General features: G+C 43.1%; 1 protein-coding gene across 3 annotated transcripts in view; it reads left to right on the forward strand.

Moving 5' to 3' along the window:
- The window catches only part of Cmya5 (cardiomyopathy associated 5), a 96,248-nt gene that overhangs the window by 51,995 nt on the left and 21,664 nt on the right, over positions 1–22,589 (forward strand). For all 3 annotated transcript variants that reach the window (XM_075976315.1, XM_075976316.1, XM_075976317.1), the window contains 7 exons: positions 1,409–1,504; positions 3,189–3,422; positions 5,203–5,225; positions 11,555–11,673; positions 16,567–16,716; positions 19,402–19,548; positions 21,249–21,396. In XM_075976315.1, coding sequence (XP_075832430.1) covers positions 1,409–1,504; positions 3,189–3,422; positions 5,203–5,225; positions 11,555–11,673; positions 16,567–16,716; positions 19,402–19,548; positions 21,249–21,396 — 917 coding nt within the window. The remainder of the gene's footprint in view (positions 1–1,408; positions 1,505–3,188; positions 3,423–5,202; positions 5,226–11,554; positions 11,674–16,566; positions 16,717–19,401; positions 19,549–21,248; positions 21,397–22,589) is intronic.

Below are 22,589 nucleotides of genomic sequence, written 5' to 3' on the forward strand. Positions count from 1 at the left end.
ATGCTGAGAGACTAAGCTTTAGGAAGCTCAGTAGCAGGGGCAATGTGGGAGGACCAGGGGAGGTGTCTTTAAAAGCTTGGTTTAGCTTTGATGAGATAGACACTGTCTGTTAGTCAGTGGCAGAGAGGACATTATAGAAATGGAAACTATAAGGGAAATATGTGTGAGAAGAATCTACAAAAACATGCAGCCATGTGTCAGGAGCCTAGGGAATGGGGGGGGGGCGCTAGGCAATTTAGATCTACAGGAAATTAGAGGCCCCTAGAAGAGACTTCATCATGGAATGTCATCGCCATTCTAGGGGCACTCGCAGATCTGTTGTTCAGTTTTGTTTTCTGTTAGGTTTGTCAGGCCAGCATACCACTCCACTAGGCTTAGAACTATGGCTGAAGTAGGAACCCTTCTCACCACTCTATAAAATTTCCACATGGTTGCCACTTACTGCAAACCTTGACCCTTCCAAGATGGTTGGAACCTTGAGATTTAGTTGACAGTCCTCTGTATCACTCGGTGTGCTGGTGTGTTGGCTGGTGGTACCCCAATCACCTTCTCAGCTCCATCAGGCACATTGGGGTTGCGCATGCTCATGTGAAGAAACAGCCAAGGCATGGAAGGTCAGTTCAGCCCAAAGGCTGTGTGTTACTGCCTTTCTTGTTGCTGCGAAAATGCCTGACACTAGTAACTTTAGGGAGAAAGGAGGGGTGTTATTTTGGTTTCAAATTTCAAGTGTATAGTTCAACGTGGGGAAGACATGGAGACAGAAGCTAGGGGCAGTGGGTCACGTTGTATCTACAGTTTATCTAGGTGATTCTAGAGCTTGTCAAACTGATAACCAACACCACAGAGTTCTACTTCAGACTGTAGAAAACTTCAGGCGTTATGAACAGTAATAATTCAAATGGAGAGTTTATTAAACAAGAACACCCATGCACATGTGTGCTTCATTTATGTGGAAGTCAGAGGAAAACCTCAAGTATTTTTCTTCAGGCACTAGCCACGTTTTTACTTTTAGCAGGGTTTCTCACTTTCCTGGAAATCATCAAACAGGCTAGGCTGGCTGACTAGAGAGCCAGGAATCTGCTTATCTCTACCTCCCCATTTCTGGATTAGAAGCAAGCACCACCACACACAGCTGGTTTTACAGTGGTTCTGGGAATCAACCTCTTGTCCTCATTCTTGCAAAGCAGGTGATTTGCCAACTGATCTTCTCCAACTCGACAAAACTTGGCTGTCATACATAACTGTGTTCAATCCATTAAGAAGAAGCAGCAAAAATACCCCAAATTTGATTTGTTAGTGAATATGGTATAGTAAATCTCTACAGAGATATTAAGGGAACCAGAATGCCCTGATTGAAATGTTTTCCCCCGATGTTATTCAGTGAAGACACTTTAATTCTTCCCTTCAGGTTCAATTAGGAGAATTTCTTGAAAATCTACAAGAAAAATCCTTAAGGATTGAAGCTTTTGTTAGTGAGATTGAATCCTTTTTCAATACCATTGAGGTAAGTTGGCATCCTTCTTTCTATTTGATCCTGCTTTATTTATTGTAGCAACAGTAAACTATCTGGAATTAAATTGGTGTGTGTATTATAAAGTGTATGTTGTGTGTAGTATGTGTGTGTGGTGTAGTATGTAGTATATATGTTGTATAGTGAGTGTGCATGTATGTATTATGTGGTGTGTGTGCTCAAGAGTGTTTGTGTGTGGGAGGGGTGTACTATGTAGTGTGTATGTATGTGTGTGTGTGGAGTATAGTATTTGTGTGCATGTACGTGTTATGCACTTCACTGTGTGAAGATGTGTCATTGTGACTGGTTTATTAAAAAGCAGAATGGCCAATAGCTAGGCAAGAGAGGGTAGGTGGGACTTCCAGGCACAGAGAGGAACTCAGGGAATGAATCTAGGTGTGGATATTAGCCAATGAGACACAGATGTACAAAATGAGGTAGAGGTAAAGAGTCACATGACAGAACTTAGATTAATAGAAATAAGTTTGAGAGCTAGTAGGACAAGTCTAAGCCAAGCCCAAGCTTTCAGAATTAATATTAAGTCTCTGTGTTATTATTTGGGGGCTGGAATCCAAATAAAATTGAACAAGAAAGACTAATTACATGTATGTGTATTCATGGTGTACAGTGTGTGTATGTGTGTGTGTTATAGAGTGTGTGTTGTATAGTATATAGTACGTATCTTTGTGTGTGATGCTTTGTGTGTGTGTTTGGTTCAAATTGTTGGTTATCTTAATTCAAAGTGAGGTTTCTTATAGTCTCCCCTCCCTGTGAGCAGTGAGATTGCTTTATGTTTAAGAATGAAGGATTTTCCTCTAAAGATGCTCACTTCCTGGGGTCCTTTATGTTTAAGAATGAAGGATTTTCCTCTAAAGATGCTCACTTCCTGGGGTCCTGGCATGCGAAGGCAGATGCTCCCTGAGAGTGAGCCCTCAGACAGTTACTAAGATGTGTTACTGCTTCTACTGCATGGGTGAGAGACGAAGATACATCATCTCCTCCACTTTCCTGCCTCTCACCGCGTGGCCTCCAGAGATGCTCTGCTCACTGACTTGAGTCTTGTAGCTGGGGCCAATGGTGTCTCGAGCATCTCTGAACACACACACTTCTGGCTGTTATCTTCTTCCCTCTTTGTGAAGACCGTGGGTAGGAACATTCTGTCCTCACTTAGAGGTGGCCCAGATACCTGCAGCTGTAACCAGGACTGAAGAAGGCTCTAGGACTGCTCAGGCTGACTGTCCAATCCTTGCTGACACTGTAGATCAGTGAATAAGTGCTTTATTGTCCCCTCCCCTGTCACGCTGGTGAGGATAGCCAATCGCCAATTGTCTCCCAATGGATAGCAAAGTTTCTTCCACGGTGGCAAAACTGCCCCTCCCAGAGAACACTGGTGCAGAGGAGGGAAAATCACGATCCTCCCCAGATGGGATTTTCTTTTCTTTCTTTTTAAATTTTGACGTTTCTGGTCCTTTTTGATGGTATTCTTACAGTGAATTCCATTGCAAAGCTAATTATAGCAAAGCCGATAGAGAAGCTGGAAGTTTAGATCATGTTCTTAATGTTTGACTCATTTGCTGGGATATTAGAGGTCAGTTCTTCCAAAGCAAAAAAAGATGAGGGGCAAACAAAGGCGTTACTTCTCTGTTCAGTAAGAAGTGCTGTCGTCCTGTCCCGCTAGGAAAACTGCAGCAAAAACGAGAAACGCCTGGAAGAACAGAACGAGGAAATGATGAAGAAGGTTTTGGCACAGTACGATGAGAAAGCCCAGAGCTTCGAGGAAGTGAAGAAGAAGAAAATGGAGTTCTTGCATGACCAGATGGTCCACTTTCTGCAGAGCATGGACACGGCCAAGGATACCTTGGAGACCATTGTGAGAGAAGCTGAGGAGCTTGATGAGACAGTTTTCTTGGCCGTAAGTACCACAGGAAGCAGGCCCGATGCTGGTGCCGATGCCGAAACAAGGCTGCTTTGAAAACTCATTCTAAATTTGTTTATAAACTGGGTTCAGAGGCACAACCCTGTAATCACAGCGTTTGGGAAGCCGGGCAGCACAACCCCAGGTACAAGTCCAGTTGGTTCTATACCCCAAGGCTCTGTCTCAAACAACAAATAAAGCAGTGGGGTGTGGGGGTCCCAGCACTCTGTGAGTTCAAGGCCAGCCTGGTCTACAGAGTGAGTTCCAGGACAGCCAAGGCTACACAGTGAAACCCTGTCTTGAGAAAAAAATAAAAGCAAGAAATGACTCCAAAGCAAACCCAGAAAGATCTGTTTCTATGGGTGACAAAGTTCTCTGGTCATCTATGATGCTTCCACTACAGAAAAGGTCCAGAAACCCTAGTGGTCCGATTTTCTAGATCCTGGAGAGATCCATGGGAGGAGGCTGCCCTATCATCATGTGACCAGAAGGTTGATGCTTTCTGAGATTGGAGAACCCCCTCACAGCCTTATTTATGCTTTTCCTGCCCAGCCTCCTGTGATCCAGCATCCTCATGCTGGTCTCTGGGTCTGTCCTATGCACTCTGGCATCTGAGGTGACCTCTCATGTGGCATTCCATCTGCCCTTACCAAGCAGCTGACAGTAACATTTTGCTTCCCTCTTGATATATAAGGGAGACTTAATAGGGACACCTTCCTCAAACAGGACAGTGATATTGCGAGGAGCAGCTTCCTCGTGACAAGTTTCATTAAGTCAAACAAGGCACTTGTGGAGAACAATCCTCTCCTGGATGCACCTCAGGTTGTTCCTCATAAATCCCTAGAATGTTCCTGAAGATGCTGGTTCTCTACACACTCATGATTAACCAGGACTAATACAGATGTTTCCCCAGAGAACAGACACAAGCCTATTTGTCAAGTAGAAACTCTTCCCTCTGTGCTGAGAGGGGACCCCCTCCTTTCAAAGCTCCCCATCTTCTCAGAACTCCCAGTGAAGTTGAGAGACAGACTGAGGCAAAAACAGGCATTATAAAATCTCATGATTGGCCCCTGGAGACACCTCTAGCCAGGGCAAATTCAGATCAAGTGACTATGGCCATCCTCAAAGGAGAATTTAAAATCATCACGTGGCTTTCTGTTTAATTGAGGCGGAGCTTTAATATGTTTAAATTAGGACCTTCTAATGAAGTATGACATTAATAAGGTGCTTTGTGCTTCACAGTAACCTTTGTTTAGTGAGAATATTTCTTTCTCTCTAGGAGAACAGATTAGGAGGGGAGAACATTTGTTTCTGCTTTTGGTCATATTTATCTATCCTAGAAAAATTGGAGACTATTGGAAGCAGAGAGAAGATAGTCACTCTTCAAGATAACTGCTAGTTCCATTATATGTAAAGCCCACACTGAGCCAACTTTTCCTTGCTTTCCAGAATTCTAAAATATTTGTCAATAAATAGAAGTAGACTACAACAGCTCGCCGTCCACCTTGCCTATCAAAGAGAGCAAGGCAAACTGCTAATGAAGGCCCCTCCCTCCACACAGCTCTCACCCCTCTGAGTACCACCTTCCCTGCTTTTTAACCGAGGTCCCAAAGACAAATGGCCTCAAGGATGCTTAGGGGGAAAGATTGCTTAGCTTGTTTGATCTTGATGCTTTTACTCTCTGTTGTTAATTAGCGCCTCTCTCTCTCTCTCTCTCTCTCTCTCTCTCTCTCTCTCTCTCTCTCTCTCTCTCTCTTCCCTCTTCTCCCAACCCAAGTCGTTTGAGGAAATCAATGAAAGGTATATGCAGCATGGTGCTGTGCGGCAGGGCTGAGGAGAGCATGGTGGGATATTTGGGGGAGGGGCGGGGTGAGCTGCCAATTACAACAAACACATCACTGGAGCTGCTGGGTTTTCGCTCTTAGACACAGTGCTTTTAAACACTAAATGACAGCTTCAGGAGAAAATTGCATGTGCTTTGGTTAAATAACAATTATCATAGTGTAGATTTTTAACTGCTTTCCTGAGATGTAGTCTATATTTTCGATCTAATCTCAACCATCTCTCCTGCTACTGAGTACAAAAATAAAACTTATAAATGATTAGATTTATTGGCTAAATATGAGCATTTGAAGCAATCATTCTTTGCTGCCACGGACCATTTTAGGACTTCGGTTGCCCCGATGGCATGTTCACTCATTTTCTCTTCAGAAGATAGCTCTGCGCTTACCCTCCTTGTTCTGCTCAGCTAATCTAATCAATCTTACCCCTTGGTTACACTCTGTTTTGATGATGCTCCTATCACTGGTCTAAGAGATTCTTCATTCTTCTGAGAGGCAAAGCGTCAGCATTATTGGAAAGTGGTGTGTGTGAAGACACAGACATCAGGTTTTTGTTTGTCTCCTGGATCATCTCTGCTGCCATCCAAACATTGATCCAACCCCTTTTGCTTTTGTCCAACAGCAAGAACTTGAGTTCTCTCCTGCTTGTTGAACCCAAGTAAAACCTGTTTTATGATGTTAGTGGAATCGTAAATGTCCATTTCTGAGTTATAAATATTATCTTGAGCTTATTTCTACTGAAGTTCAATGGCTAAGAGTAAACAGCTGAGACTGAAATTGGAAATATTTATCTGGAATGTATATAAAAAAGGAGTTTAAATAGGAAACCTGATATTTTTCAGATAACTGAAGCCACAGGAATAAATCTTATTTACTTATAATATAGTGCCAATATACTTTATAAGACCTATATAAGGATAGTGTTGGCAGTAGTTGGCCAAAGTTTAAAAACAGTAAATAGTCACTTGAGGAGCACTAACCCCGCTGATGCTAAGCCGGGTGTGGTGGTGCATACCTTTAATCCCAGTGCTCCAGGCTTGAAGTAGCAGATCTCTGAGTTCAAGACCAGCCCAGTCTACAAAGAGAGTTCCAGGACAGCTAGGACTACACAGAGAAACCCTGTCTCGGAGAAAACAAAAGAAAACCAGCTACTGAAACCTGCTGTTGCTGATGCTGATGCTGTGTGATTCTTGAACCCTAGCAGTAGGGCTTCATTGGTTTGAAGTGTGTCTGGGCGTTTTCAAAGTTTCCTGGGTGACTGTGATGGAGAGGCATGCCTGAGAACCTCTGAGTGAGAGCAGTCTGTTCTCAGACCCAGCAGGTTCCAGAACTGACAGTGCTGGACTCCCCTGGAGTCCCAACCCCACTCCTTGGAGGGTTGTAGGTTAGTGTGAGGCTCCTTACTTGTTCCCATGGATGCCTTTCAGGAACTCGTACCCAAGAAGTGATCCACATATTTTTGAACTTAAAAATCTTACTGATTTTTAAGTTAAGAATAGGTGGACTCACAGTGCCGCTTCACATATACTGAACGATATAGATGCAAATTTAATTATTTTTATCCCTTCCATATGTGTAAGGTAATGATCAGGAAGAAAACTTGGTGGCTGAAAACTTATAAAAGCCTTTTCTTTAAAAATGCTGAAGGATGGTTTTACTTTTCTGGATACTTGATCACCACTAATAGGAATGACAGCCACTGCATACTAAACACCATTTCTTTGGTGTTATGTTTTAACATGGTAATTTATATGTCATTCTAATTAATCCCTTTTTCACTCCCAACTGACAATGAATTAATCTTTACTATTGCTGCATATCACAAGGGGATATACTTGGGATAATCAATATTTCTTCTTTTTATTATATTTTTATTATTTAAAATAACTTTTAAATTTAAATCTACATCAATCATATTCTTGCTCTCAAGTCCTTCTAGATCCTCTCCCCTCCATATCCTACCTACCTAACTTTAAGTTCTTTCTTAAACAAACAAACACACAAGCAAACAAACAGGAAACCAATACAACAACCTCCCAAACAAGAAAACAATACAAAAGAACAAACTATAAAACACGAAACTGCAACCAAATAAAAGCACACACAAAAATCAGTGGAGTCCACTGTATGTTTGTCAACTACTCTTGAGCATGAGGCCTGCCCTGGAGTAGTTGATAGACTCAGTGTCACTCCATGGGAGAAAACTGATTTCCCCTCTCCCAGAAGGTGTAAATGACATTTCAATGTTAGCTAGTGGCCAGGTTTTCATTAATTCATTCATTCATTTAAAAAATAACAAAAATAAAATACAATAAGATAAAACAGAAACTATCACATCAAAGGTGGACACGACAAACCAGCAGCAGAAGGAAAAGAGCCCGAGAGAAGGCACAAGAATCAGAGACCCCCCTTGTTCACACACAGAGTGACCCCATAAAAACACTAGACTGGCAGTCATAATATACGCCCCGAGGATCTCATGCAGACCTGTCCAGGCCCTATGCATGCTGCCTCCATCTCTGTGAGCTCATATAAGCTTTTGCTCTTGTTGATTTAGAGGGCTTTGCTTTCTCAGTGGCTTTCCCCTCTAGCTTTGAACTCTTCCTGCTTCCTCTTCCTTGGGGTTCCCTGAGGTATGGGGGCGGTGAGGGATTTGGTGAAGGCATCCCATTGAGGGCTAAGTGTTCCAAGGTCTCTTTCACTGTCTGCATAGTGTCTGGCTCTGGGTCTCTGTATTGTTCCCATCTGCTGTAGGAGGAAGCTTCTCGAATGATGGCTGAAGAAGGCCCTGATCTATGAGGAGAGCAGAAGATCTCCAGGAGTCATTTTACCCCTGCATTTTTTTTTCTGTTTTCAGACCAGCATTATTTGGCTTTATCCTAGGTCTCTAGGCTATCTGGTCCCTGGTTCCTGGTCACCCAAGCAGTGTTGGGCATGAGTTCCATCTCATGGAGTGTGTGTGAAGTCTAATCAGTTACTAGTTGGTGTCTCCCACAAACTTGGTGCCACCATGGCCCTAGTATATCATGCAGGGTGGACACCATTATGGATCAGAGGGTTTGTGGCTGGGTTGGTGTTTATGTCTCTCTTTTGGTACTGTGCACAGTACACTGCTGTAACAAACACCAGGATGTAGGGGTGGGGACTAGGTAGGCATCAGTTTGATATCTCCATGTTCAATGAGTTGTGTAGGTGTCGGCATAACCAATATTTTTATGTAGTGAATTAAAGGACAACACAAAGCTAGATTTGGTAGAAATATGAGCACATAAAGAAAACACTATGAACATGAACATACACACAACTGTGAGTCTTCAAGATGGCTTCTACTTCCTCTCTATAGGAAGTGCCAAGTCTAGTTTATTTTCTTACTTGTTTCTTCCCCGCTTTTTTTCCTCACTTCATATCTCTGAAGACAGAGCTTTTATATTAATTGATTTTTTGGCACTCGTATGCTTCAATTAAGGAATGCTGTCAAGCATATTTAGACCCAACATTTGCATATCTTCAACACCACATTTTTGCTTTACAAATGCTGCTGTGTTGAGGGGATGCATTCCCCTGGGTGTCTTGTTCTTCTGTCCTATAATAGTGAACAGGGGAGTCTCCACCATTGTAGGACTGACTTGTAAAAGGATATCAGCTATCAACTTGCTGTTAAAATTGAATGGGTCGGTGTACAAGAGAAAACTCAGACATTTTACTGTGGTATCTACAGGCAGCTTCTGCAGAGTTAGTCAGTGAAACATATTGAGAAGACTTAGTGTGCATATTGTCCACAATTTTTTTTTATTTTTATTTTTTGGTATGGGTGTTTTGCCTACATGTATGTTTGTGTATAACACGCATGCCTCATGCCCAAGATCAGAAGAGGGCACTGGAATCCCCTGGAACTGGGTTGTGAGCCACCATGTGGGTACTGGGACTTGAACTTGGCTCCTCTGCAAGAGCAACAAGTGCTCTCAAGTGTTGAGTCTCCTCTCCGGCCTGATCACCACTTAAAAATTACAATTTTTCCTAGTTTATTTTTATATTCTACACCCCAAAGCCTTAATATGGGCTTTTAATCTCCTCCATCTAGGTTGGGGGGGCTGACAATGAGGGCCTCTCAACACATGCTTTATTGTGCCCTCTCTCCTCACCTGTCAAGAGGGTACCAACTAAGCCTTCCTCCTGGAGTTGGTGTGGGAGAGGAGATGCCTGGCTCTGCATGCTTCATGGGACCCAGCCTCTGTGGGGACTGCCTACCTTGTGTGCTGGCTCTGATCTTTCCTCAGTGGCTAGTCAGGGCTGTCTACCCGTCCCTTAGGCAAACAATTCTGTGACTGCCCTTATCCTAAGAGATAAAACGGAAATTTCCAGGGTGTGTGAAAGGCTCTTCCTCCTCAAGTCACAAAACTTCCCCTCTCACACCCGGCTCTGTTTTTCAGCACCCGTGCGTGCTCTGCTCTGTAGTGAGCTGCACTCCTCAGCGTCTCCGGCTGGTGCTCATGCCATTTTCCCATCTGCAATACCTTTACTCCCTCTCTATTGCCTCAGAAATTCCTGCTCATTTTTAATACCCCGAAGGCCTCACTGAAGCATTCCCCCCCCCCAATCAAATAGTGAATTTGATCATGTTTCACAGTAGTAAGCATAGAAAGGGACTCTAAGCCATTTCACAATCTTCCCCCCTTTATTGTAACACCAGATTTACTAAGCCTGTGAGACCCTGATTTCTACACAGACTAAACCATTGGCCTCTTATTAAATCAAGATATATTTACTAAACGCCTACTACGTATCAAGTAAGGCACTGCGCTATAATATTGAACAAGGCCACCTTCTCCTGCATGTAAATTATATTTTTGTGAAGTTGACAGTTAACGAACTAACTAGGCCTTGATAAATACAGGAAATCAACCAACAAGGAAAGGGGCTGCAGGAAGGCTGGTGGGGACAGCCTTGCCAAATCTGCAGCCATTCTCCAGGGTGCTACATTTGAACAGAGAGCTGAGCTAGGTGAAGGGAGGCACTGAGCCAGCGTATGGGGTGGAGAGTACCAGCAGCCAGCACGAAGGCCGCAGGCTGGTTCTGGTGCTGGAAAACCAGGAGTCCAGGGAAGGGAGCCAATGCAATTCCTCAAAGTTGACTTCCTTGCTAAAAGAGCATTCCAGACCTGTGTGAGGCACCAAACGAGGAGCCCTGGGCCACTCTGAGGCTGCCCTGGCTAAAGACACGTCATGTTGGAAACGCCCCTCCCATTTTTCCCCTTCAGAGCAAACCCGGCTCAGTCCTTTATGCACGCACCTTCTGTGTGGTACCTGGCCCCAAATGTTCAGTGCTTGTGTGGGTGGGTGTAGTATAAAGGAGGAGCAGGCTGTGTCCCGCTGCCTGACGGGCTTACACCTGGGCTGGCGGGCTGCTTGTCGCCCCGGCCACCCGGCTAGCTTATACCGGAAATAATCACACGGAAATCTGTATTAATCAAATCGCTGCCTGGCCATTAGCTCTAGCCTCTGCTTGGCCGACTGTCACATCTTGCTTTAACCCACATCTAATAATCTGTGTAGAACCAGGAGGTCGTGGCTTACCGGGAAAGATTCAGCATGTTTGACTCCGGCGACTCCATGGCAGCTCTCTCTGTCTGCCTTCTTCCCAGCATCCTGTTCTGTCTACCCTGCCCACCTAATTTTCTGCCCTATCAAAAGGCCAAGGCAATTTTCTTTATTCAACCAATGAAAGCAACACAAATATAAGAAGGACCTCCTGCACCAGGTGGGCACCTTCCTTGAGAAGGACTTGGGTTACAGAATCCATCCCTTTGGAAGCTGGGGCCTGTCTTCTAAAATGGCTGGCCTTGCTTTCACACTTAGACTCCCAGGCCCTAGAAGAGAGCCTGCCACTTAGTAGGTGAGTATTATCTTTTGTACGACCGGAAGCTTGGTGTTGAGGGTTGAGAACAGCATCCGCATCCCTATAGCATGGAAATTTCCAGACTGGCTTGGGATATTATACCCTTTAGGAAATAATCACTCGTGTGAAGCCATATTCAGGACTCATTTATTAGAAGTAAATCCAAAGCTAGATAATTTGCAAGTTTTCAACTCTGAGAGTCCAGGGATGAGACCTCTTGTATCACCAGGTGTCTACGAACAAATGGATTTTAGATGCACGTATTTCCAGATGCTTTTGGATACCTAGGGGTGGCGGGACCTTGCTCCCACCGGCTTCGAGCCGAACAGGAAGAGCTGCTTGGGTTCTGTGTTGGTGTTTTCCCTACTGAGTGGAGCTCTGTTCCCTCGGCAGACTGCTTTCAGCGATGGAGAGTACGGCTTCCTTAGAGAACATGCCTGCCGCCTTCTCGCTGTTTGAGCATTACGATGACAGCTCGTCGCGAGGTGACCAGATGTTGAAACAAGCGGCCGGTGAGCATTTTAATGTATTACATACCTCGATGGATCTTGGCAGCTCTTGCTTGACTGCTCTGTCAAATTTCTGTAACTGGGGGAAGATGGGCGTGGGCTGTCAGGGTTGGAAGCTCGGCTCTGAGATGATGCGGGGGCCAGCTGCTCATCTCTGTGATGTCATCCTTTTCCCTTGGAAGCTCCGCGACTCTGCTGGGGCCTGCACAGGAGAGCTAAAGTGACTGGAACTGAAGGGTTCCCTCTTTTTTTATCCTATTTTTTGAAAACTAGAATTTCTCTCCCTCTGTGCAAGAAAATTACTTCATACCAGCGGCCCAGCAGATAGGTAAAAAGGAATAAAATACTTTCACATGCGGTGAATGAATTTTACCTTATAAGTAGTTCTCCCCTCTTCTACTCAGTTCCTTCCTCCTCTTCTTTATTTACCCCGCCCCTCCCCAAGCCAAATAGATTAGCTTAGAGAACTCACAGCTCAGCATCATGGTCTGTAGCCAGGAGCCTCCCACTCAGCTGTCAGCGCATCCTGCCAGCTTTTCAAATTATTTTTTAATGTTCTATTTTAGCAAACAAGGCAATGCAACATTTAAATGCCCGAAGCTGCCGTTTTCCTGGTTACTGAGTTCTGCTTACTGTACAGGGTGCTCAGATGTCCTCATCAAGAGGTACCCTTGTCAAATTTACCTCACAGACAGCAGCTGTGTTTAAAACTCACATTCTTGTTGAAAGGGTTCTAGTTTAGGAACCAGCCAGAATCTGCTGTGTCTTTTAAAAAGACAACCTCCCCCAATAAACACTCCCTCCCTGCAAAATACTCAAACTCCAACACCTTTAGTAAAGTGGACAGTTGAGTCATTTTCACCAATGAATTCTCTTCAGAGCTGTCCCAGATGGAAGGGTATTTGCTGTCCATTTTAAGGTTAGGTTATACACAACTGCCCATTTACAAGACTAGTGAGCGAAGGAGGCTTTTTACATATTTTAGAAGCCACAGAACCACACAGTCACAGACCAGTAGCCGTCACCCCAGGAAGCCCTTCTGGGGAGAGAGCCTGGGAATGGCCCACGCTGCTGTGTGTCTGCCTTGCAGAGTAAGTGGCCCAGGGCCTAGATGTTTTTGTTCTGTGACCAATGAAACCGCTCAGATACAGGCCCTTGAGGATCAGGCTCCCGTTACGAGAGGCAGCGGTACCACAGAGGCTGGGCCGTCAGTCATCTCATCTCCCACATCAGTCCCAGGAGGAAGGTTTAGTTCCCGCTCGACAGGTAAGCATCGTGTTGTTCAGGACTACACGACTGGCTGAGGATGTGGGGGAATCAGGCCTCGAGTCTCTGTACCTCATCCGATGCCCCCATGACAGGGAAAGAGAAGAGCAATATCAACGACGTCATAGCTAGGTCTCTTTGACTCTGGATCTTAGATTTGTTTTTAATTGTGGTAAGATAAAAATATAATTTGCCATATAGGGGCCGGGGAGATGGCTCAGCAGTTAAGAGTGTGTCTTGCACTTGCAGAGGACCTGAGTTTAGATCTTAGCTCACAACTGCACATAACTCCAACTTCAGGGACTCTGAGGCTTTCTTTTGGACTCCATGGGTATCAGTTCTCATATGTACATGTGCCCACATAGAACACACATGTATACCATAATTAAAAAACAAATACAATAACTTTATTTTAAAAGACAACTTTATTTTCTTTAAAAAATAACTTACCATACTACTACTCATATTTATCTTATTTTTATTTTGTTTTATTTGTTATTTATTTTGGTCTTATCATTAAACCCTGGCTGGCCTGGCACTCAACCAGGCTAGCCTAGAACTTAGAGATCTGCTTGCTTCTACCTACCTACTGCTAGGATTAAAGGTGTACACCACCACACCTAGCATATTAGCCATCTTTAATTGTGTACATTTAATGTATAAATGTAACATGAAGTCTGTTTATGTCTTGACAATTACTACCACCATATATATCCCAGAATTTCTTCTTGCAACACTGTATCTCTGCATGCCCTAAACCATTAAACACTAGCTCCCTCTTCCTCTGGACCCCAGAAATAGCCACTCCTTCTCTTTTTCTCTGAGTTTGATGACTTGCAGTGCCTCGAGCAAGTGAAATCAGATAGTATCTTTTTGTAACTGGCTTATTCTACTTAGCTTATTTTCCTCTATATTCACTACTGTTTGTAAGGTGTGTCACAACTTCGGTGTTCAAGACTTAACTACATGCCTAAGCCATGGCTTTATCCATCCATCCATCAGCCATCCATCCATCAGCCATCCATCCATCAGCCATCCATCCATCCATCCATCCGTCCTTCATCCATCCTTCATCTATCCTTCTATCCCATTCATTATCTATCCATCCGTCACCCATCCATCCATCCATCCATCCATCCACCCATCCATCCTGGATGACACTTGGGTTGTTTCTACCTCTTGGCTATTGCGGCTGAGGTTGCTTTCCTGGAGACTTGTATTTGCTTTTTAGAGATAGTGTCTCACTATGTAACCCGAGTTGGCATCAGATTCATGCTCCTTCAGCTTCAGTTTTCTGAGTGGTGAGATCATAGGTGCATGTCACTGTGACTGTATCTTCTGTGGAAATTTTGGAAACCGGGTTGAGTGGAATCTACATTTGGCCCCAGGCACTGAAATCCAAGCAGATTAGTGTTTAGGTCCCTGACTGTGGAAACTCTCTCCTGGCACAGTCAGTCAATCAGAGGGGCCGCACTGGGTGCTTCCTCTGCTGGCGTCCAAGCTCCTGGCGAAGAAACACCAAGATTTCCTTTGTATTTTTTGGCATCACACTTATTCAAGTTTACTCCTGTAAAAGTGTAAGCATAATTACTAACAAGTAAAATCCGGGTTCCAGAGTTCTGCCAAATATGAATTATAAATGTAGTCATGATTGTTAGATTGTGTCTATGGGATATTCTTCTTCCCCTTCGGCGCATTCTTGAGAGAAAATGTATTTCCTGTTTGGAGAAAAGGATATTTTAACTTTAATTCTTTGGACGGAGGAGCATATGTGGAAGCAAAATTACTTGTAGCCTACATACTTTGCTTAATCTCCTACAATGGCTTTACCTTAAAATGAGATGATGGGGCGGGGTTGCTATCAGTTTTAGGCTTGCTCAGCTGTGCCAGAGAGAAAAGGACATAGAAAGATGTTGCCAATTTTACAAGGTTAACTCCAGCTCCATGTGTAATTTATAGTGGGAAGAAGAGAGTTCACATTGTTCATGCTCCAAGCTCTCCACACTGCTTCAAAGAAGATTAATAACAATTGAAATGTTTTGTTGGGCTCTTCCATAATCCTGGGTAACTTGAAAACCTGCTGGATCACCTCTCTTTGGATGGGTACTTTTTGAGGGTAGTTCGGATTCTCTGTTGGAAGATACAGCTGTCAGTGTTTGGGGAAAGGCGGGGCAGGTGGGTATCCACCTTCCCATGCAGTTATTCAGCGTGTCCTGTGTCAGTGGCCGCTGTGACCTACCAGGTACGGGAACTCCAGTTCAGCCTTCACTGTCAGGAGATCCCTGTTCTCTCCTCCGTTTGCTGTGTTCCTGCCAAGGCTGTCTTGCCCTCCAGATGTTGCCCCCAGCCAGGCACATTTATTAAACACTTGATACACATTGTCTTGATTCATGCAACAACCCTAGGATGGAATGGTGTTAGTCATTCAATTTTTTTAAATGGAGAAACCGAGGCTAATATAATACAAGCAGCTGGGGGTCTTGCATTTATCCTAAAGCCAGCCTTAGTTGTGAAGCCTATGAACCTGACCATTCTCCTTGTCTGTTCCTCACTTTTTATAATTGCATTATTCCTCTACCTCTTTATCTCTATTGAATCATTTCAATTTGTCTTTTTATTCCATTCTTCAAATCCATTTATTTTCTTTCTCATTTTGACCTTATTGCTGAGCTTACCTTTATTTTCTTTTCTCTGAGTGTCAACTTATAAATTTGGTCTACATTATTCCGGTAAGCTTATCTCTTAGGAAATTGTTGGCTGGAGAAAGCACATGCACAAATCTTAAAAGTGTGACATCTTTTCAACTGTGAGAATAACCTTTTTCTGTGATGTATAAAATATATTCAATGATCATGTCTAATAAGCTCAGAAAGATAATTGCATAGAGATTGGTTTGTATTGCATTAATGTCCAATAGACATAATTATAAGTTTCAAAAATCTCCAGTAAAACACTCAAGAATATTGTTGTCTTTAAAATTCAGAGCCACGTAATTAGATTAGGCATCTAAAATTTACTTGGAATTCCATTAAGAGGTTACTTCTACCCCCTGTCTAACCTTTAAATATTAATTTAAAAAATCTGTAGAGATACCATGTTAGAAAGAAAAGATGGATTGTGGCTTTAAAAATTCTAGTCTAATATTTAATGCAAGTCTTACTTCACCTTGAAGATACTATAACAATGTTGGGAAAGGACTCACCACTTTTTATTGTTATAAACTATGTCAGTATAGAATAGTTTAGCACTTCTTATCTAAAAATAGCACATCAGAGGGGATTTTAAGAAGTAAAATCAAGTTATTTGATAAACCATTAGTCACTGTCAGTTTCTCTAAGTATAAGATACAGAATAATGTTACGTAGTTAGGGGTCCACTTTTGTTCATTTCTGTTTGTGTTGTGTGTGCTCTTATGCCTGGGAAGCATCCCGGAGGGACATACAACAGTCCTAACACTGACTGTCTCCAAGGAATGAAGTTGGGCTGTGTGTTGGAAACAGGGACTCCACCTATTTTTATCACTTAAGTTTCTATATTGTTGAAATTTTAACAACCTGTTAAACATATTTTAAACAAAACAGTCTATCTATAAAATGACACTAGTCCTAGGGCATTGTGCTTCTGTTCCAGTTCCACAGCCTCCCAGACTAGAACCTCAGGAACCAAATTCTGCCACCAGCACAACAATTGCAGTGTACTGGAGCATGAACAAGGAGGATGTTGTGGACTCATTCCAGGTGTACTGCATGGAGGAGCCTCAAGATGACCAAGAAGTAAACGGTAAGATTGCTACGCACTGACAGATGCAGGCCTATGTTTCTACATCTTAATGTGAAGGACTTAAGTTCATATACATTATACCTGCATATAAATTTATGTATATTTTAATTATAATATAGTATAATTTCAATATATATATATATTGAAATGTGTACATTTCCACAAAGTATTTATAGCCACTTACAAAACAAGAATGATAACAAAATCCCTCAACAACCACATAATAAAATATTAGCAGAAAGGACAATTTGTAAAATGGTATCTGGAAAAAAAACATAAATATCATCATAATGGTCAACATGAATATTATAATTAGGACTCAGATTACAGTTAGACTCTGAGGACCCAAAGCCTCAGAGAGAAAGGAGGCTTAGCCAGTGCTGAAGTCTGAAGAGGGGCATGATGTGTCCTGCTCCGTAAAGGGGAAATGAGCCATACACAGGGCTGTGTCCTCCACAATAAGTCCAACGCAAACACAACAGGAGATGTCAGGTTTGCAGGTTCAAAGAAGCCTGTAAGTTGGTTCACGTCCACAAGCCCCAAGGCAAGGATGAAGGATGGCATAGTCATCAGTGGCCCAAAGTAAGGGGTCAATAGAAGTGACATTGTTTGCTGTAGGAAGCAGATGGCAAGCCTTACAAGCTGAGCTTTTGTGAAGATCTCTCTGCTCAGAACTTCCAGTAAGACCTAACTAAGAGCCAGGCAGCTTGAGGCTGTACTTCCTGGTGAATCAGTGTGGAGAATGCTGGCATTCTGTGTTGCTTGTTGAAGACAGACTCACATGCTTGGGAAATCAGATGAGCATGTGGCAGTGTGAACATCCCGTTACAAACGCAGGAGCCCAGTTTGTAATGAGGAAAAAAATTGTAGACCATTTCACTCTTGTGGAGACTTCAAAATCACTTTTAAAAGTTAATTATTTTTTCTTAAAGACAGAGTCTCCCATATCCCAGACTGTACTGGAATCGCTTTGTAGCTGATGATGACCTGGGTCTTGGCAAAGAAAGACAGCTAGAGTCTTAAGTTTCTTTTGGGAAACAAAAAAAACCTATTCTTTTAAAGGCATCACTAGATATGGTAGGTAGCTTGCACCTGTAACTCCAGACTCCAGAGGTGGAGGCAGGAGACTGGAACATTCCATGCTAGACTGACCTCCAGAGTGAGATCCTGCATCAAAGAGCCCAACATCCCAAACAAATAAAAAAACCCAAAGGGGTGGGCATTCGCAATAGTATTTAACATACTTGCTATAAAAACAGTTAAAGTAAAACCATTCAAGAATTTTTAAAAGGAAAAATTGCCTTGATTGAACCAATTTCAACTTCTTGTAATAGCTCCTCATCCTATCAAATTTAACCATTTCCTATGTAAGTAGAAATTGATAGTTAACAGGATTCTGAAATGTGGGGTGTGGAAGATGACCTGGGTGAATATGTAAGGGAAGAACAAATCCCTGAGTGACTGAATGTGTGTTGTTTACATAAGCACAACCATGCCAAGGACTCCAATGCCTCGGACCCATAGGGATGGCCAAGTCTTCCCTTGGTGAGCAAGTATGAGTGATTAGGAATGATTGACTGACCGACCAACCCTAGGGTTGACTATCAACCCTAGGCTTCTCCTTCCCGACATTTACAGCCTGAGGTGGCTCCCCTTTAAAGACCTACCAAGGTTACCTGAATCCAGCTCCTGTTCAGTTGTCTGCCGTCAACCTGCCTCCTTGTTCAGCAAGAGAGAACCTGTGTAGAATAAACATGCTAAGTTTCTAGCTGCTACTCGTAGTGGATGCCCAACCGAATCCCATGTTTTCTGTATGTGGTCATCTGTCAGTCATTTCTTAATCCCCAAAGCTTGCAGAAGGTGGCACTGAAGGAAGTTCTGGAGCAACTAGAAAGTCCTACTGATAGCAAACTTGTTTACTAGTCTGTAAAGATGTCCTACAGAGTCGTAAGTGAAAGCCCAGAGTGGTCTCTTCCAGTGATGGACTCCCGTGGGAAGTTGGCATTGGGTTCTGAAGCTTTCCTTGAGACTATATTACTGAAATTTAAAGTGACATAATTTTCTTTGGAAACAGGTTACTTTAATTGTGGATTATGAATCACAGACATGTACTAGCATGCTATTATTTGTGATAAATGTTCACATATGTCAATCTAAGTATCAGTTTTTAGAGTGTTATTGCTTTCTTAATGTATCCTAAAGAGATAATTATCAATTATCACACAATAATATTTGTAAAGTTACCAGTTTGAGCCCTTTGCAAAAGTGATAGACTACTTTTTCTTTCTTTCTTTCTTTCTTTCTTTCTTTCTTTCTTTCTTTCTTTCTTTCTTTCTTCCTTCCTTCCCTCCCTCCCTCCCTCCTTCCCTCCCTCCCTCCCTCCCTCCTTCTTCCCTCCCTCCCTCCCTCCTTTCTGTCTTTCTTCCTTCCTTCCTTCCTTCCTTCCTTCCTTCCTTCCTTCCTTCCTTCCTTCCTTTCTTTCCTTGGTTTTCCGAGACAGTCTCTCTGTGTAACAGCCCTAGCTGTCCTGGAACTAGCTCTTGTAGACCAGGCTGCCTCTGCCTCCCGAGTACTGAGAATAAAGGTGTGCACCACCACAGCCCAACTTTGGCTACCTTTTCTAATAATTAATTTTTAGTTTACTTTAGAAGTCACCCTTGAACTCATAGTTGTGTCTCATGCTAGAACTGGTGGAAGAATACAGATTGACCGTGAAGGAAAGTTACTGCATTTTTGAAGATCTAGAACCTGACCGATGTTATCAAGTGTGGGTGATGGCCATCAACTTCACTGGATGTAGCCTGCCCAGCGAAAGAGCCATTTTTAGAACAGGTAAGCGGATGCCAAGACATCATTATGAGGTAGTATTCAATTCTTCACAGACTCTTGAGGTCAACCAATGTGTATTTAGGGAGGATTGGCTCTGTATTGAATGTTGGGCAAAATGATGGTATAAAATAAGACCGAGGTGGGGCGTAGGATGGAGCTCAGGGTAGAGGGTCGATCCAGAAACATGAGGCCATATGATCACTCCTCAAGCACGATAACAACATGATTGAGTTCCTATTTACAAGACGATCAGAGTTGAGCTGAAGAGTTAAAAAACCAGGAGATCATTGGGAATGTTTGGTAAGAGTCTAGATCATCGTGAGCGCCCTCAAGGGAGTACCAAAACAGATCATCGTGAGCGCCCTCAAGGGAGTACCAAAACAGACAGGGCAAGGGTATGGCTCCCCAGAGCTGATAGTGCCCGCACAGAATGCTTTACATGGTCAGTGGGACATGATGTGTTAACTGGAGCAGAGTCTTCTTGAACAAACAGTGAGCAGACATGAAGTATACACTGGGGCTTGGGACTCTATAAGACCTTTGCTTTTCCTTAAGTTTGAGAATAAGGAAAGACATCATTTTTAAAAGGCTTAGCCCTGGGATAAAACCGGACTCGCTGAACATAGCGGACAATGAGGACTACTGAGAACTCAAGAACAATGGCAATGGGTTTTTGATCCTACTGCACGTACTGGCTTTGTGGGGGCCTAGGCAGTTTGGATGCTCACCTTACTAGACCTGGATGGAGGTGGGGGTTCCTTGGACTTCCCACAGGGCAGGGAACCCTGATTGCTCTTTGGGCTGGCGAGGGAGGGGGACTTAGTTGGGGGAGGGGAAGGGAAATGGGAGGCAGTGGCAGGGAAGAGACAGAAATCTTTAATAAATAAATAAATTAAAAAAAATAAAATAAAAAACCCAAAAAAACAAAAATAAAATAAAAGGCTTATTATATAGAGCTTTTAACTGCAAGCTAGTAGGACTGGGCTTCATTATACAGATGCAGGAAAACACAGAATAGTTGAAGCCATGGTGTTCAAGTGGGAATATAGTCTATTGGTTGAATCTTTACACACGGAGCTGCTACAGAAGAAACAGTATTGCCCAAGGCTGTCCCACCTTTACAGTCATTACAGCCACCTCAGGAAGGAAGCAGCTTATTCTTAGTCCTGTATCTTTTCTTCTTGCCTTTAAAAACAAATCTTTGGCTCAGCATGGTGGCTCACACATATACTCCCAGCATTTGGGAGGTGGAGACAGGAGTTCAAGATGCATAGCAAGTTCCAGGCCAACCTGGGCTACATGAGACCCTGTTTCAACAACCTGAAACACAAAAATGGACAATCTCCCCACCCAAACCTGTACTACTGAGGACAAAATCATGTCTACCTTTTGGGTAAAAGGAGAAGGTAACAACTATTTCTATTTGTTTATGTAGCAGCTCTATAAAGAAAACAGGGTAGACTTTATAGAAAGCAACTGTGAGGGACTGGGATGAGCTAGAATCTGACAATATGTAATGCAGAGGAGGGAGGGAGACATTTAACTGTGTAAGTGATCTTTTTTATCTTTTGTTTCTTTTTTATCTCTTTTGAGTTTTGAGATTAGGATAATTTTTTGATGCAAAAATTAAAAATAAAACCATACCCAAGGATTGCCCCGAGAGCTGGCTTTACTCTGTTACTGCCTTGTTTCTGTCCCGGCAGCACCTTCCACACCTGTGATTCACGCAGAAGACTGTACTGTGTGCTGGAATACGGCCACCGTCAGATGGCGGCCTGCTAACCCCGAGGCCACAGAGACCTACACTCTGGAGTACTGCAGACAGCACTCTCCTGAGGGTGAAGGCCTGAGGTAAGGGTCCCTCTCCATAGGGAGACTGCCTGGAGCCCAGAAACCATGCTCCAGGTCTCCAGCTACCAGAGCAAATGCTTAGCCAGCAAGAATAGCACCCTTGAACCCCGCTGAGCCAATTAAGCTGTTGACTTGATTTGCAGCCCCATCACTATTCATCAATGAACCCTGCGTTTACCATAAAACACATGCTACAGCGCAGAATAATAACTCCCTTGGAAGAAAAATGTATGCGAATTTTAATAAGATAGAACCCTCTTTGAGGGATGTTTAACTTCAGTCATTAGTCAGGATTTATGCACATTTTGTGCCATTTTTACTAGCTCTATCAGAATAGGTTCCACCTATCCCTGGAAACTAATAGTGAGCTGATGTGTAATGTAAATCAGAATGTCTCCACGATATACTGGCAACAGAAAGGAGCCAGTTACACATCTGTTACCACAGCGACAGGCCTGCCTCTCCAAGAACATGAAGAATATAGAGATTCTTCTATAAAGGAAATGCGAGGCTCTCTCACTGAAACCACGAAGCTAAAATCCATCAAGAAAGGACCACACATCTGTTGGTCAGTTAGAAAATATTAGCCCATCCATGAGGTGGTATTTCCTTAACCTCTGAAGTCCCGGATGTATAAAACCCCTTCACATGCCATGATGAACATTCAGATTACTCTAACTGATATTTATATTTCGATAGGAGAGATTTCTGGTTTCCTTTCTAGCCATGTTTGTTGAGATAAACTATTTTGGCAGGAAGTTGGGAGTAATGGTATGAAATTAAACAACCTTTTAATAAAGTACATTCAAGCTCTTGATTAGCGCCGTGATCGAGCAGCTGTTTATGTAGTTATGATATAAGGGTTCATGCGACTGAACAATAATTATAGTTTCTTTCAGGTTCAAGACAGGCGTTGCTAAGTAATGATCAGCGTGTGTATTGGGGCTGGGTGCATGGGAAGGGGTGGGATGCAGGCATTTCTGCAGAAGTGAAGTGTGGTAAACACACAAGTAGCGGCCTGCCTGCTTGTATTCTGACTGCTGGAAGGTGAGCTTCAGGAATCATTACGTTATCATACATTACATTCTTCATGTTGGTCGGTTGATTGCTATGTAAAGTCACTAATTTGTGTCAGTCTGAGAGTCCAGACAAGCATGTTGTGATGTCAGTATGCTTACAGAGCCGCCTGAGAG

Source organism: Microtus pennsylvanicus, chromosome 6, assembly GCF_037038515.1.
Source record: "Microtus pennsylvanicus isolate mMicPen1 chromosome 6, mMicPen1.hap1, whole genome shotgun sequence".
Taxonomy (NCBI): domain Eukaryota; kingdom Metazoa; phylum Chordata; class Mammalia; order Rodentia; family Cricetidae; genus Microtus; species Microtus pennsylvanicus.